Consider the following 17,379-nt stretch of genomic DNA (forward strand, 5'->3'; position numbering starts at 1 on the left):
ACCATTCGTTTTTCACTTTTCAACCCAAAATTACGTTTCGACGCTTAATCCCTTGATTAAACGATATTTCTCCAATTTTTTTTCTTTTTTCAAATGAAGTTTAATCAATGTTTGATATTGCCTAGTCACAAGTGACCATTGCTAAATGTATTTCGAAAGAAAACGTTGTTGAAGTGTTATGTTTACATGAATATTTTTCCTGCAATGATGTTTCAATGCATGATAAGTATTTAATGTAAACAAAAACGATACTTTTGGTTTGAATCATCTTTTTCAATGCCAAACAACAGTGATTTCTATCAGTGGATTGCGATTTTTATCTGTGCACTATCATGACCGATATTTTACCATTCTTTTCAAAATTCGATCTCAAGTAACCGTATTCGTAGTTAGTGAAGAAATTAAAACGTTTGACAATATGACATTGCCAACGCTTTTAACGGAGTTCAATACCAACTGCGAAGTATAAACTAAGAAAATAGACCTCGTTTTGGTAACAATGGATTACCATTGATAAGTGGTTAGATAGAACATTTGTCGAATGTTCCATGTATAAAAAATAGATAACTGGCGAAAAGCTCTCAAATAAGACGATAAGAACGATTGACTCTCATCTAAACATTTGCCATGCGGAAGCAAAATCATCTGAAATTTTCTCATCACACTTTGTTTGTTGGTCACAACGGAAATTCAGTTTGATTTCACCGCAGCGGATTTTGTAAATAATTATCTGGATAAACATTCATTGAGTGTAATAGCAACCATTCATTTTACTTACCGTGTGATATACAAATTGTGGCAAAAATGAGCCCAATTATGTATAGTTCCCTGACGTTCGCAATTCTTTGCTGGAATGCTACTGATGTTGCTCGCATTTCGTTGATCGTGCTCGCTTTTAAAAATGGCTGACATTCAATTTTTTTTTTGCGTAGTTTCGTATATTTTTTTAAAGAATAAAAATCAGGAGTTTTGTGTGTGTTTAAAAAAAAAAATCAAATAATAAAATAAAAAAAGAGAGAAGTCAAACAAAACAAAAGATGAACGCACTAAAATCACACTGTGTAACGGCTATTGATATTCTATTGTTTGGTGTCTGTTTGTTTGGGTATTTATTTGTTCACATCGGTTATCACAGATTTTTATTTCGTTTATCTTCAATAGAATTTTTGATTTTTTTCATTCAATGAGTATGGTGCATATATTCTTGATTTGCCTTTGTACACTGGAATTGATTGCACGTTGTGCAACGCAGTGGATCAGCTCAAATGGTCGACTTTAATGTCAGCGAAAAGAAAATATGGAACGGAACATTTGAAACCATGAAGATAAAAATAAATTTTTAAAATGAAAATTTACGAAACAATAACAAAAAGCGAAGAGAAACTTCCGTACGATTCAACTTCACTTTCACTTTTTACTAATTCATAACATGTTACATCGCCTCATTTCAATGCATCATTCGTTTAACATCAGCGCAATACTATTGATATAAATAACAACAAACAACAAATTTTATCACATAAATTTTATAAAATTATTGTCAAAGCACAACATTTTTTTAAAAACAACTTTTCGGTTGTTGCTGTTTCTTTTTTTTTTGGTTTAGTTTTCAATCATTTTTTTTTTTGTAGTATTTTCTTTTTAAATGTGGTTACAGTTGTTATGATTGTTGGATTTATGTTTTGTTTTGGTTGTGGACGATACTTTTTAATCCAGAAATTAACAGAAAAAAAAACCATAAAAATAATGAAGTTTTGATTAAATTTTGAACTTGGAGAACACAGAGCAATTTGTACGAATTTTAAATGCGAAATATTGGACTCAATAGAATCACAAAAATTTTCTGTACGTGCGCCAGGGAATGTGACCTAGGACTGGTGTTCCATACAAACACACGGTTTCGCTCTGCACACACACATTTTTTTTTTCCTTCTTCGTCTCATTCGGTGAATTGGAGTGCGGCGGTGTGTTGATATGGACGTCGAGCATCGTGTATACACGATGGCATAGAGAAGGCAGAGGCATTTTGATGAATAGAAGAGAAAGAGAGAGGCGCGCGCTTTGGCAACATGCGATAATGTCAGCACAATGTGTATGACGCGCGGTAGTGATTTTTCACATTCATACCAAACTTTTTTGTTCGAGACTATAATGCAATGATTTCTCATTTCTATGTTGCTTAAAAAAATTTATTTTGTGTATTAATTGCTCTCTTTGTTTGATAAAAAGTAGAAAAACCAAATTAAAAGAGAAGAGAAAAAGAAAAAGAAACGAATCAAATGGCCGGCACTTTATTCATCTATTCAATCCATGGGAAAACATGATTTTTTGTTTGTTTACGTATTTTGGCTTCAATTCGTGTTTTGTCCGGTGATATTTTTAACGCTTCTCTCCAGCGGAATTTAAGATGACACAAAAGCGATTCCGTGTCTTCGAGCAAATATTAAAACAGGGAAAATAATTCTTTCGACGAACAACATGAATAAAAATTTGTGCGAAAAATAAGGAAAAGGTGCAATTTTCATTTTTTTTTTCTCTTTTTGCAAATGTCATAAAAACGGCATTTTATTGTATGGCTATTTGGTAGAATCGAAACGACGTTTTTAAATATGGTCTCCATTGAAACCAAGAAAGCAAGATAAGCGCATGCTCCATTGATATTGTGGGCGGCAATTATTGCACAGAGCCGAATCGATTCGAATCAGCACCGAGCCACCAACATTACTCGGATGCCCCTCCGACAAACAGTCCAACCAGCACAAATCACATTGATTTTAGTTTGAAACTCTCTTTCACTTCAACACTTTCCAAGCAAAACACAGACAAAATTGTCGTAGAATTCAATCGATAAATGAAAATGAAAATATGAACAAAAAAACAATCAACGAAAAATATAGATATACCTTAAGGCTGAAAATTCAATTAGAAATGATTGAGCGTATTATCAAGATTGAGCTGGAAACCCTTCTCTTTTATCCCACAGGTAAACGAAAAAAAAAATAAACGAATATAAATCAACACAAAAATTGAAATCAACAGTTTCGATTCGGACGCATTCAACATCCGTGTCAAAATCAACTGAAATTCAAATGAACGGTTGAAGACGAAATAAAAAGCATCTAGCACTCGCTCTTGTGCTTGAGTTGATGTGTGTGCGTGTGCGCTTATGTTAAGAATTAAAATTGTAAATAATAAGTATTAAATTCGTATTTATTAAATGATCTAAAGTGATTATAGCATACATGTATGAATACAATCTCTCTTCATCGGATATGTATTTGTTGCGCTTTGCTTTCGCTGAATTGGATGTACGATGCGAAGTACGTTCACCAAAGAAACGAGATAGAATGAGAAACGGTGGTAAAGGGAGAAAGACAATGATCGTTGTATTATGCTAATGTTGTGATAACGTCTTTCGTTTCGTTTATTTCTTTCATCATTTTTCCCAAACAAAAATAAATGGTGACACGTCCACCAAGCAATTCTACCTGATGATTCTATGTTTGGCCAATTGATTGACCTTAGGATTTTAGTTTTATGTATTGTTGCGTTCTTTAACTCGTTCGCATGCTAGAAACTTACAAAACAAGCACATACACATGCATACCCACACAATCGTATATTAATGGCCTACTTAACAGCACAATTCTCCCACCAATTTATTTAAAATTGTGCCAAAACACCGCTGAAATGTTCATACGTGGCGAACCTTAGTTACTTTGCATTGCTTATATACATACACATCGCACATACGGCTCTCTTTCGCTCTCGTTCGTACGTCAAAAATGGAATATCTAGCAGCCAAAGCGTACTCTGACTTCACTATCTGGAAAACCACTAGCACAAAGAAAAAAAACAGAGAAAACGTAAAATAACCGGCCGGCTATTCACTTTCTAGCTTTTATTATGATATCATTGCGTTGGTTTTTTTTTCTCGGTTTTCATCTGAATTTCTCCGTGCTAGTTGCAGGCACTAGAAATGCGGAAAAGGAAGAGAAAAACCAGAAGCTAATTGCTGCACAATTTTTGTGTGTGTGTGTTGTGTCTATTCATAAAAGTCGCATTCATTAACCGTAAAATGTCACTTTTTTTCAAGAATCAGTGACAAACTGATATTCGCCGCACTCGCATTTTAAATTTAAATTGCCAATTAGGGTTTTGAAACGAAGGCATACAAATCTATCCATGGATGTTATAATACTAAAGTAATTGTATTATTCATGATGAGTCGCGTTATCTTTTAAATCGTATCTTGATCGCACTCAACTATTCAATGGGTTAAATTTTTCTTTCATTTGAATCATGAAGACTTCAATGTTTACAATCGAATTGAAAAACATTTTCAATATGATTCGCAATGGCAACGCCATCTGTTGAAACCAATATAAACACATTGTTTGGAAATGTTTGAGCTTCCAATGCTTTGCGTGATTTCGTTTGAGCTTTCCAACTTTTTGTCATTCTAACGAAACTTTAGTGGCAAAGCTCTTGTTGTTTTGATTATGCTATGAAATTGGAAATCTTTATGTGTATTTTTTAACCGCCAAGTGTTTTTCTATTTTAACCGAATATATTTTGTTTATACGAAGCAAATAGAATCAGTAGAATAAACAAGAAGCCATGCGTTCCGAAATCGAATGAAGAACAATTTTTGTGTACCAGACAGAATGGATTGAATCACATGTAAATATGGTTTCTTCACATTTTTTTTTGGCAACAAAGGTGACACAATTTGCTACTTGTTTATAAACATTCATATTTTGTCAAACGGATCAGTTGCACAAGAGACTCGGCTGAATTTTGTGTGGGCGGTTAAAATACATTAGCTTCGAATGTCATCGGTGTTTTGAAAATGCGAGCTGAAATGACTACAATGCCGCAATTTTAATTAACGATAGTTGTAGTTTTGTTTTTGGAAATGAATGTGGGAAGTGGCGCACACATGACAGCATTTCTTATGTTTGTTTTGTATCCATTCGGATTGTAGGGTGTACGAATGGAACTGCAGCTGAAAACTTGTTTCACATCGCAGATATATATATATATATATATATATAGAGGGGCAAAAGAATTTGCCTTAAGTCGGTCTCTTTGCTTGTTCAGCCTGATTTGGGTTTGTGATTTTACTTTGCACGGAACCAGTTTCACCAAATCGAATTTCGTACAAATACCGATGGTGTTTGAATATATACTATTTTGGTTTCTCTTCTGAAATGCGCACACAGTGTATATCAGCGCTCACATCGTTATGACCGAGATGCCCTTCTTTCTCTTTTACGGAAACTGGGACAATGTCCGTCATGTGTGATACATTGGTGATGCTGCCAATGCGGAATCAATATAAGAACTTGGAAGATATGTGCTAAAAGCAAAATGCGTTATATGCGCACGGACAGGTTTAGTCATTGGCGAGAGATCAAAAAATGTGCCAGTTTATTCAGCAATCGACGAAAACAAAAACAAAAACAAAAAAAATAACAATCATGCTGCTGTTGCTGTTGCTGCGCCCAACATAGAAAACGTTTCTCTTTCACGCGGTACTAATTCGTTTGGTTCATATGTTTGTGTGTTGGGATACCATATTAACATTCACCATTAACGTTCTAATTTTTGTTTGACATTCAATTAAATTTAATGCTGGCTCAAAGCATATCGTGCATTACCCACACGCTTCGATTTTAATGACAACATAGAATGTGTTGCGCGTTGCATTCACTTAATTAGAATAGAATTGTAACAAGTTTGCCATAGAAATTTCCGTTGAATGGAACGAAGCTAGAGAGAGAATTCATAGAATTTTCAATTCTAGCATCAACACAATTCAAATTCGTTTTGCTTGGATTCGACTAACAATTCCCTCCCATTAAAATGTTTATACCATTGCATGGTTTCTTCTTCTTCTTCTTCTCTTCACGTATGTGAGAGATTTTCGATAGTGGCTTCCTACTTTTCAAGGTATACATAGTAAATAGTCCACTTAGAGGAAATATGCGATAAAATCATAAACGTAAGATTCTTTTTCTATTCTTGTTCGTTCTTCGAAAATGAACAAAAAAAAATGAACATCGATATCATCATACACACATATATATTTTCGAAATGAAATAGAAAGGGCATCGAAGCGGAAAGAAAATGATACACGAATTGGTTTTGGTATTTTTTCGGTTAACTAAATCTTTTTAAATCGTATTCAATGTATCAACTGAACGATTAACCGAATAAATGCGCATATAAACGGCTTAGACACGGCTCATGAATTGTTCTACACGCATACACATGCAATAACCGCTTTGTTGCCTGTCGCTGGCTGCTATTGTTTGCGTTATTTCGTTTGTAATAATAAGAGCGCGGTTATTTTATCTTCAGTACAAGATTACGTCGACGAAGTCAAATGTAGAACATCAGAAAGCGGATAGGAACATTCGTATTTGTGATAGCAATGTTTACGAGCAAAGTCGAATATTCGATTGACCAACAGACCATTTTTTTATCGCGTTTCATTTCATTTATTTTTGGTGGGAAGGATTGCAATCTCATACGAAAAAAAAATACAATATCTATATATATATATAGAGAAAATTTCGATTCGCATAGATCATTTCGAGATCGCCGATCGAATGTCTTCTTTGGAAAGTAGCGAAAACAGCGTCCTACATGGGAAATTTCGATGAATAAGCAAACGTTATCATTTTTACCTTATGCAACCACACATAAAGTGGCCCGATGAGTAACTCTCTGAACTCTATACTCTGTATATATATACTATACGATACACTGTGCACAAAGAGACGCTCGCTCGCTCATACTCATTTCTATTTATCAATATTTGCACAAACCAAACCAAAGTTAAGAATTGTAATCGGCGTTTGTGAACGGCGGCGAACGGTGCACTAAACCTCAACAATATGACACATAATTCCAAAGTGAGCCCAGCAAGTGTAATACATGGCATTCTCGGTTGTATTGGTATTGGCCTGGTGCATTTGTTTGTGTTATGCTTTGCTCAGCTCGTAGCTCTCAGCTCCGAGAAGAGAGCCCATTCAAATCGGTGAACGAATCAGAAAAATAAAAATGAATTCAAGTATTTTTCTCTCTTTTCTCTACATTCTTCGTCTCACCACACACAGTTACACAATACACTCAACGGTTAGTTTGCTGTCGCTTCATTCTTCGTTATTTATTTTTGTATGTTGCTGCTTTTTGTTGCTGTTGTTGTTGTCGTTATTTTTTTTTTGTCGTTGTTGTTGTATTTCTCTTGTGTTCTTGCTCTCTGCTGATCGAATGGTTTCTGTAGATTTGAAAGCACATTGCTGAAGCATCTCCACAGTAAATTACGAAGTTTGCTTTCGGTCGAACCACAATCGGCTTCGCGCTGACGACGATTTGTTTATTCGCTGTCGTTTTTTTTTCTGTTTCTACTTGTTTCATTTTCGTTGTGGCATATCGTCGGTTTCGAACAAATTTCGATGCATTTTCGAGCTTATTCTTTGTTTTCAAAATGTGTGTGCTTTGTTTGACTTACTGATACACTATATGATTTTGCGACGAAAAGTAAATTGTGTGAGCCTTTGTTATTCGTCTCATTTATTTGAAAGACAAAAAAAAAAAACTTTGAGCGAGTGTTGGTTTTGTGACAACCATTTCATATTTAAAAGTGTCAAAAATTAACCGTCAAAGGTAAGTGGTTCGAAAACGAGCCAATTTGTATATGTGTTCCAAAACTGCATTTCGATTGCATGCGTGAGAGATCCGTTTTAATTGGTGCATTTATTGCGGAATCGCAAAATCGCTATTTCCTTCTAATGAATAATTAAAGTGATTTAAATATACGATGACTTTTGTTTTCTGTTGGCGCCTTGGCATATCTGCGATTCTCGGTGAATGAACGAGGAAGCGAGCGTAATGACCGTAATTTAATCAATTATCCCTCACAAGAATCATTCCCAATGCAAAGCTAATCATTATTTTGTGCAAACGAAGGCGGTTGTCATGAATTGCAATGCGTGTCGCTTCACTGACGAATTTTACTATAGATTTATTGCAAATGCATTGAAGAATTCGTATATCTGCTTTTCTTACATACACCATTGATTATTAGCCATCTGTTTTAATTTCATATTCAGTTCACACTCACAATGTCAATGTGCGAAAGCATTTAAACTATGCTTGCCATACCGTGTTCGCCTTCTGCATTCTCTCGACTCTAGTCATTTTGCGCATTTACGTGACTCTAATTCCTCTGTTGAGTTCAGTGTTTCATACAGGTGAACGTGTTCGCTTATCTAAATCCAAACTTGGATTATTCACAGCGGTACTCTTTCGACACACAATTGTACAGTGAACAAGAAGCGCTGCTTTGCTAAAACAATTCTCTCTCTCCATTTGGAATACAATTGTACGTTTGAAATTTTAAGAAAAAAAAAATAGAAGAAGAAAAAGTGTGCACAGAAAATAGCAAACACTGGGTTGAATTGAAAAAGAAAAACGCACAACATCAACAGCAGCAGCAGCAGCGGTAGCAATTGTATGGTTGAAATGGACAGTCGAACGTCTTATGTGCGTTTTATGTGCTTTGTACTAATTTAGATAAAGTGTTATTTACCTCCCGATGTGATTTAATGCTTCCGGAAAGAAAGACGCACATCACCTTGCTTTCCATTCAATTCGAAATCAATTGAAATCTACGGTATGATTGATACTTGAAATTATCAAACACGTTCGAATCAATGTAAACCGCCAAAAAAAACGAGCACAAAAAACCCATTAGACGCTGATTTTTTTTTCCTCTCGTTCACTCCCTCACTCTCACACCATACATGAATGATTCACTGAACAAACAAACAAAGTACACACTCTTTCAAGACATCGACTTTGATAGACTCGCGCACCAATGTGAATTTCAATGGATCGTTAGTGATGAAATCGATACGGCGATCAGTGAAAGTATCAATGATTTTGCTGTGCAAACAGAACAACGAGCAATCGGTGTTTTTTTTCTCAGTTAGACTCAATATAGGAGTTTATAAACAAAGACATGCATACATATATCAGTGATAAATTGAATCGAATGAAGAATTATGTTAACAGAGATATAGTGATGATCGACTGGAATTTATAACGGGAAATCTATTGGCTTCAATTGACATACCAATTAAAATTTCGAATACAAACAGTTTACAGCATTTGTCAATGCCTCTCAATGTTTTGCACCGACTCAATGGGGGAAAAACATACATATTCAGCACCTTTGCCCATTTTCCTGCTGATTTGTGTGGTGTTGTTGTTGCCCATATTGATGCATATAGGTATTTATAACGATCGGTAGACCAACACAAGAAATCTGAGTCAATGGTTAAGGCGATTGTTACAAACAACAGAGCATTCGATCGGTTTAGTTTAAGAGATCAACACATTTTTCGGTATTACATATTTCTATTGCTTTCAAATCGGTCAAAAGAATATGATATAGGCTTGGCCTTTCTCCGGCTCTTTTAATTCAGTTTAAGCCTGTTCCAAGAATCAAGAATATTCCATTCCATTCTAAATGGTTGGATCGTTTCGAATTATGAAACTGGAGACTGTGCTTTGTTCACCGTGTGTTGGTATATTCCAAAAAGCATTTGTACATTTTTCTCTGTCAGATTCTCCAACAACGTACTTAATCACATTTATTTTTATAGCATTTGATTTGCATAGAAACGAATATGACCCAAATCTCGAAAGTATTTGCATTTTTTCGTAATATAGTCAAATGTTAATTCTTAAAAACAGTTATCGCGTTTTTTTTCGTCAATGTAACTTAAAAAAGAATTCGCCCTAAAAACGCAGACGCGCCCAATTTTCTATTTTTTTGCACAGATAAGTTTGGAATCCCATCAATAAAATTGATGATTAACTCATTAATTCCAACGTTAATTGATAATATGGATGAAGAAATGAGTTATGATAAATATATTATATTGTGTATGCTAATGTCTCAACATTTATCGATCGAGCTACATAAATTCAGTCATTTTGCTTTTTCAGTCTCAAATGATGCGTAACATTGTGTCAACAGTGTAGGCTAGAATATCGTGTATTTGTAGGCCATGGTTAAATCATTTGACCAGAATATTGTCGTCCACGCTTAATTCGGTTACGTCATGCAGTTATGAGATGGACACACATGTCGTACTTGATGCAAATATTACGTTTGCAAACAGATGAAATTATTTATTTGAACACCTGGGAAATAATTTTATTATTTCTTTATTTTTAAAACCATCCGGCGCCCAAATTCACATCCAGTTAAAAACGCTCTTCCCGAAATCACTTCGGCATATCTGCCAAGACTTGAGTATTCAATTGATTGTGACTCACTCGATTGATCAATCGAATGAATCGTATCGAATTCACAATAAAAATGACAATACTCATCCACGGTGATTGTTTTGCCATACATGGCATCGTAAACAAAGGCCCACTCAAAACAGTATCACCGAGTAGTATATATTTTATTCGAAACTGTCACCAATTCTCAATCGAAATATATATATATATAAATTAATTAAACAACTACGCAGTTTGGAAATTTCCAACAGTTTATTTAATTTTATCTCTCTTCTCGTTCTGAATGATTTGATTGAACATCTTTAAAAAGAGAGAGTGAGAGAGAGAGAGAAAGAGAGCAGTGAAATGGATTCGCCTGCGCGACGAAGTGGAATACCGATTCCGAAATCGAAATCGAATAGCATGAAGAAAAGTTTGAGCAAAAGTAATGACGATTTGCTTTCCGATACCATCGATGGCCCAACCAATGAGTTAGACCTCTTTACACTACTCGAGGAAAATATTGCGCTGAAGGAGAAAATCGAAGAATTATCGACCAAGCATAATACCAGTAAAAACCACTTGAATTATTCTTGATTTACAATCGTATAGCCATTTCTGTAGTCATCATAACAAATCAAAATGATTTCGTTGATAGTTTTACAGAAAAATATCCAGTTGGAGCGAGAAAATGGACGAGTGGGCAAGCAATTCAATGATTTGAAAGTGCAACAAAAACTGCTGAAGGATCAATTACAAGGTTTGATGAATAAATTTGAACGAGAATTTGAAGAAGGTCAAACAATACATAACATTCAAGAGCAACAAAAGAAAATCATCAACGAGTAAGTAAATGATGACCATCATCTGACCGCATGGTAGATATTCGTATGAGTGCATTGCATTGTTATTTTGATTCATTTTAGCCTCATGCTAAAAGTTCGAGTTCAAGAGGAGAAACATGTCGAATTGCTAAAAGCTGGCAAACAGGCTAAGCACCGTCTCGAAGAATTGGCACCGGAGATTCGATTAAAGGAAAAAGGTAATTGTTATATCGATTTCGCCCATTTATGATTCAATCGGATTGATTCGAATCGAAATTGGCTCGAATCGATTCCACCCAAATTGAATAACTGATCTACATTAATGTGCCAAATTGAGCTCTTTGATGTGATTAGATGTGCTCGACTTCATCGAATGACATAACATTCGAATCGAATCAAAACAAACCCAAAACACAATCAATTCAATGCGACAATTTAAATTTTGTACGTATTCCAGATGAATCATCCAAATGTGATATTGTTACAACTGAGACCGTCGAACAACTAATCAACGAAATCGGAAAAATCAAAACACAAATGAACAATACCGAGCTCCAGTTGTACGAGGCAAATGAGAAAATTGCCGAGCTTATTGAAAACGTGAGTACTTCATAAATTCCAGCGAAAAAAAAACTCTTTTTTACGTGTATAGCGAGCGCTTTTTGCAGATTAGTATTACAATTTCATAAGAAAAAAAAATGGATTTTCTATTTTTATATACATTTTCAGCATCAACACCTGAAAGAAGAAAATGAAAACCTTAAAGTGGAAAATTCGAATCTCACCAAGGTGGCCAAGCTCATGACACGTAGCATGCAAGAAAGTATGGATACAACTAAAAAGTGAGTATAACAATTATTTAGAAAAATGTATAGACTACCACTACGGTGCGCACTCATGCACGACGCGAAACATTTACACGCTTGTCGCTTCAACATCGTAACGAATTGCCGGCGAAAAACCACAGGACATCCTCTTTTCTCCCGTTTTTCATTTCGTTGAATAGATAATTCCCATTGTGTTTCGTTCTCCGCATCTTTTTTCTTCTCGCGCGCTGGTTAATTTAATTATGTCATTTTGAATGTTTGAATTGCTAGGATGGAAGAGGCGTTAATCGAAATGAAAAAGAGGAACGATGAGCTGGTGCGTGGAAACAAAGATGCCATTGATAGTCCAACATCGCCCAAGTTCTATTCGACAAATGACCAAGTGATGCATTTAAAAGAGGAATTGAAACGACGAGAGGCGGCTCACACCGAGCGCATTGTCGAAATGGTAAGAATCCAATTAACGCACTTGCTCTCATCTCCTACTGTCTCTGTTGTAAAAACAAATTATTTATGGGGCCGCTCTCTCTTTGTCCCGGCCAAATTAGAGAATTGAACGCTTCAATTGTGGTTTTGCTCACTTGCATGCGAACATCATTAACCGTAGAAGTTTTCCTTTTGGCACTTTTTTCCCTTCCTCATACAAACTGAACGATGGGGGCTCTATATTGAAGTGTTATCATTGAAATACGAAAATAATTTGCATTCAACAATGATTTTACTTTTTAACTAACTAAACCTTATCCGTAGAATAAACTAATGGAAACGACAATCGAAACTAACAATAACGACGAAATCAATGTGCTACGCATTAAACTTGAGATAGTGGAAAAAGAGCTTCAATTCGCCATTAGTCGAGCGGAAAAAGCTGAAGAACAATTGAACAATTTGTACAAAAATAGTAGTTACGCACTGGCACAATCATCTCATGAATCGGCAGCGACGACGACGGCGGCGGCGGCGGTGTCGAGGGTGAAGTGTTCGCACTGTGGCAATTATTGTGATAGTGCAGAGCAATCATCAACAAGCAGCGCAGCATCATCATCATCATCATCATCATCATCGTCCACGACAGTCACCTTACCGCCTCCACCTCCACCTCCAATGCCCAATTTCACACCATTTCCCGTCAATGTGACCAGGTGTGGTGCCAGTCTGAGAGATGGCATCACAACATTCACACTCAATAATCCACGCGAATCGGGTGACAATCTTAGCATTTGTAGCAATCTGGATGTGAAAAAATCGGCAACAGGTAGGTTTGCATATTGATCCGAAATCTGAATTGTGCGCTAGTTTTGTTGTTGCTGCTGCTGCTGCTGCTAAAGTTGTTGTTATTGTTGCTGTTTGATGTTGCTGTCGCTTGTATTCTCGTAAAATCCTTGTAGAGTGGATGGGTGTGCGCGCGTGCATGCATGATGCCTGTACCATGTACCACACCATGTACACGTTGGAAAATGTCTCATTTTCCTATTTTATTTGTTTGCATCGTGTGTTAGCGTGTTCAATCGCCTTCAGCTCAGCGTATACATGTTTTACTCGCTAGTGCTTGATTATTATTGCTGTGGTTGTGTGAATCAAATTTGCTTTACTCATTTCTATCTACCGGAAAAATATCAGTAATTTCATATCGTTTGCATGAACATTTCACGTTCACGTTTGGTTTGTGGAACATTTTCAGAATATCATATGTTCAGTTCGGTTCGGTTCTGTTCGCGAGCAGCAACAGCGAATAAAGCATTTTCCTCTCATTCCTTCTTTCTCTCACTCTTGCTCACTCACACACTTATCTACTCACTCACTCACTCTCACACACACACCTTTCCCTCTCAAGCTCATTCGCTCGTCAGTCAATTCTATTTGCACTCAATATAAACTTATTTGTCATCAGCATCAGCATCATGTGTATGTGTTTATTTTATACATGGGACAAGGACATAGAATTATAGAAAAGTACAAAAGCCGTTGTGTAGTGAATGAGCGCAGACTGTATGCGCTACATCGATGACGTTAATATATCATACATAAATTGGTGTCCTTTGTATTCGATACGTGAATTACTTGTGCTGCACTAGGGAACCAAGGAGCTGACAAGAATCCGTAAAAATACTCGCTTTCTCTCTCGCTCTCTCTCTCTCTCTCTCTATCTTTCTCTCTCTCTCTCTCCTCTCTTGCTCTTGTCCAAAGTTGCCGTAGTCGTTTGTTGTCGTTGTCACTGTTGACGTCGACATTATTTTATTGTTAACCATTTTTCGTTTTTCTCTTTCCACGCCAATTCCTTTCGTTCGCATCATTTTCGTTCTACCATTTCTCCACTCTTTCCTGTTCAATGTTTTTCCTAGGCTCCTCAATACGATTTTCAATGTGCTTAACAAGCGAATGATGATGAATATATAATAATTTATAATGCAGAAATACATCTCTCTCTCTCTCTCTCTCTGCGTCTCTGTCTGTCTCTCCATTTCACACATCGTGCGAATATACAAATACTTCAAGTGGAAATAGCACAGCATCGCGAGTAGCGCGAGACTCTTTTTTTTCGTACAATTTTCGATGGTTTTATATTACACGTCCAAATTATTGTGGTCGCATACTGTTGGTTGTTGTTGGGATTATTATGTGTGCGAATGAAATGAAAAAGAAGAAAAAATGAAAAGATATCACGTTGTGAAAACAATGCGAAACGCTTAGTTTACCAGAGGGTAGTAGGCCTGCAGCCGGGATTCCTTCTAAGCGATTTAAATTAATTCTTCGTGATAGTATAAAATTACGTTGGGCTGCCGTTTTCCATAAATCTAAGCACCGAACATCCAACAAGTCAAGAATCTTTCGAAAAGTTCGTTTTTTCCTATTGTGTGCGTGATGGTTGGTGTGTTCGACCAAACCGAGCAACAAGACCACATGGAATCGGTTCCCTGGCTTGGCGAATGAATAACACTGCTTAGTGTTGTTTAGCTTTATGTTACACATGGATGACTTATTAAAAGCAAATAAAACAATGCCATCAGCTAATATTTCGAGCATTCAATATAGATTTTTGAATATTTAGGCGAAAGCAAGGCCAATGTCGGCTGGGATAGAATAAAAAAGCCAATAATTGATATGATTCTGAAATTGAAGACTATTCAACAACAAATGAGGTTTCATTCATTTGGACAACAATACAAAGCTCAAAACTACTATTCAAAGCATTTGAAGTGGCTTTGAGATGGGTTTTTAATAACTTAAGTACATATACTCTTCAAAATGGGCTTGTATATGACAACGAGTTCATTTGAGCAATGGCTTGTTTAGTGGAAATTAATATTATTACATACGACAACGCAAAACATCGTCACCACAAATAACTCAAGCATATTAATCGACAATGCTCATTTTTCTCTCTGCAAAAATAAGAAATATCCCATGAAAAATGCATTACAGAATGTCAAAATAGATTTTCACACACATTTCCGCTATTCGTGAATATACGTTTTGTAATTGGAAAAGTGGATTTCCAGAAATGTTGGTTTTATAAAAAAATTCTTCAGAAAATAAAACCAATTCAACAGTTTTTTTTTCTTGATCCACTTCCAATAGCTCGGTCGCGTGTACTTTCTGAGCTCATTTCATTATTCGCATTAATGGGATTTAATTTAACGTATGGCACTCGAAAGATGAAGACCCATTGATTTGCTGTAACTGAGTTTTAATTCGATGAAATGGCTCTTGTGTGTAACAATAAAGAGAAAATAGCGCTCGCATTTAACAATGGAGAAAATGCCAATGATTTAATACGGAATTGAATCGAACGTGCTGTAACACATACTCATTCAACAACTCAACGTACATTATCCATAACAAAGTACAGTAAACTCACACAGAGCTTAAGAATCCTCTCCGTTTCGAGTGGCTCATTAGCAAAAAAAAAAGGATTAAACAAGATTGAGACAATCACACATTTCAGCAATTAAAATCATGTGCGGAAAATTATGAAAAATAAAAACAAACAAACAACAAAACGGCTGTGGGTTATAATTGTTATTGCCTTTCTCCGATGTGTCAACACTCCGTATGAGTACGCCACACGAATATATCCCCTTGAAATCTTGATAAATGTTACAAATCAAACGGTATTATTCGTCAAAAGTAACTGACACGTGTCTGGATGCTGTTGTAGCGCATTTGTATCGATGTTCTGTGTGCCACTTGATGGATTTTCACTCCATAAACGTGAGTTATTTTCTAATGATTTCTGTCATAACAGGTTGGCTGTTGCACAGGCTTTTATGTCACTTAATTTGATTGGGTTTTGTGGTGGTTTCTGTTTTTTTTTCTCTCTCTCTCTCATTTAAACTTTGTGCGATATCACTGTGCCGTTGAAATTAATTACGTTTTAATTTTTTTTTTCATTTTTTTTTCTCAAATTGGCACATACATACTTTCGCCGGTGTTGTGAAAGTGTTCGAGAGTAACTGTTTTTCATCAAATAGCAAATTTAATTGAATTTTCCGTTCACGCAAACTGAAAATGATGAGAATTCACTGGAGATGAAAACAGTTAATATTGTTTGTGATGTGCAGGTGCACACAGGATGCATTTTAATTTATGTTTCGTTTCAAATGTACACCATGCTCAAAAGCAGCTTATTTTGTCGTGGAATATTCTGGAACAATCACTCATATAGACACTTTTTAATGATAACTAATTTCAACCTTTTTTTATTGTTGGAAAAGTGGCAGTTGAAATTTTCTATGATTCTCAATAATCTTTTCAGTCAATTTTACTTGAGATAATTTTGACGAAACAAAAAGAACATACCCGCTCCGTCGCACAAAAACATCAAACTGGAATGAAATAAACGGTTAAAAATTTGAAGCACTGAACACTGGTCGAAGCGATGTTAAATTTTGTCGGGTTATCGGTGGAAAGTTTGTTGTCGTTACGATGACGGTTGCGTCGTTAATGTTCTGACTGTAATCACAAGTTGGTTTATTCAGCGCTCACTTGTGTATCCATCGAAGAGTGGCGCATTTGAAAGCTGTGGAACGAAAAAAAGGAAATAAAACCAACCCAATCCATTACACAAAATCAGTGGCACTGTGCGTTCTGTATTGTATTCGGTTTATTTCAATGTTGTGTTTTTTTTTATTTGCCATTGTTGTGATATCCTGCGTGCACACAAGAAGCTCAAAGAAGCTCTTCTTTGCTTCACTACGCTTTTTGTGCTTTTTTTTTCTGTGTTTGTTGCGCTCTCCTCCTGTATGCTGTTTTTCCTGTCGTTTTTTCCGTCTTTATTCACGTTCCGGTCCTTTCGACGCATATTTTGCTTTCGCTAGAATTATTTAGAACAGTCAGTTCTCCACATTGTGTTTGAATAGTGGGTCGCTACTATCTCTCTCTCTCTCTCTCTCTCTCTCTCTCTCTCTCTCTCTCTCTCT

The 17,379-nt window shown here is 36.0% G+C and overlaps 1 protein-coding gene and 1 long non-coding RNA gene across 4 annotated transcripts in view; one reads left to right on the forward strand and one right to left on the reverse strand.

Moving 5' to 3' along the window:
• Nucleotides 1-1,065: 1,065 nt before the first annotated feature.
• On the reverse strand, nucleotides 1,066-3,281 carry LOC129578554 (uncharacterized). Its single transcript, XR_008689113.1, has 2 exons — nucleotides 2,904-3,281; nucleotides 1,066-1,703 (listed from the first exon to the last, which is right to left on the reverse strand). It is a non-coding gene; the product is annotated as an uncharacterized LOC129578554 (long non-coding RNA).
• Nucleotides 3,282-7,288: 4,007 nt separating this feature from the next.
• Nucleotides 7,289-17,379, forward strand: part of LOC129578556 (shootin-1) — an 11,340-nt gene continuing 1,249 nt past the window's right edge. Inside the window, exons 1-8 of one of the 3 annotated variants that reach the window (XM_055467314.1) lie at nucleotides 7,289-7,677; nucleotides 10,640-10,879; nucleotides 10,967-11,153; nucleotides 11,235-11,350; nucleotides 11,590-11,732; nucleotides 11,862-11,974; nucleotides 12,230-12,407; nucleotides 12,710-13,214. In XM_055467314.1, coding sequence (XP_055323289.1) covers nucleotides 10,675-10,879; nucleotides 10,967-11,153; nucleotides 11,235-11,350; nucleotides 11,590-11,732; nucleotides 11,862-11,974; nucleotides 12,230-12,407; nucleotides 12,710-13,214 — 1,447 coding nt within the window. In that variant the 5' untranslated portion in view covers nucleotides 7,289-7,677; nucleotides 10,640-10,674. The remainder of the gene's footprint in view (nucleotides 7,678-10,639; nucleotides 10,880-10,966; nucleotides 11,154-11,234; nucleotides 11,351-11,589; nucleotides 11,733-11,861; nucleotides 11,975-12,229; nucleotides 12,408-12,709; nucleotides 13,215-17,379) is intronic. The other 2 variants (XM_055467316.1, XM_055467315.1) reach the window with 2 other exon arrangements.

Source organism: Sitodiplosis mosellana, unplaced genomic scaffold (genome assembly GCF_009176505.1).
Source record: "Sitodiplosis mosellana isolate CC-2019 unplaced genomic scaffold, AAFC_SMos_1.0 Smas_scaffold_6226, whole genome shotgun sequence".
NCBI classification, from domain to species: domain Eukaryota; kingdom Metazoa; phylum Arthropoda; class Insecta; order Diptera; family Cecidomyiidae; genus Sitodiplosis; species Sitodiplosis mosellana.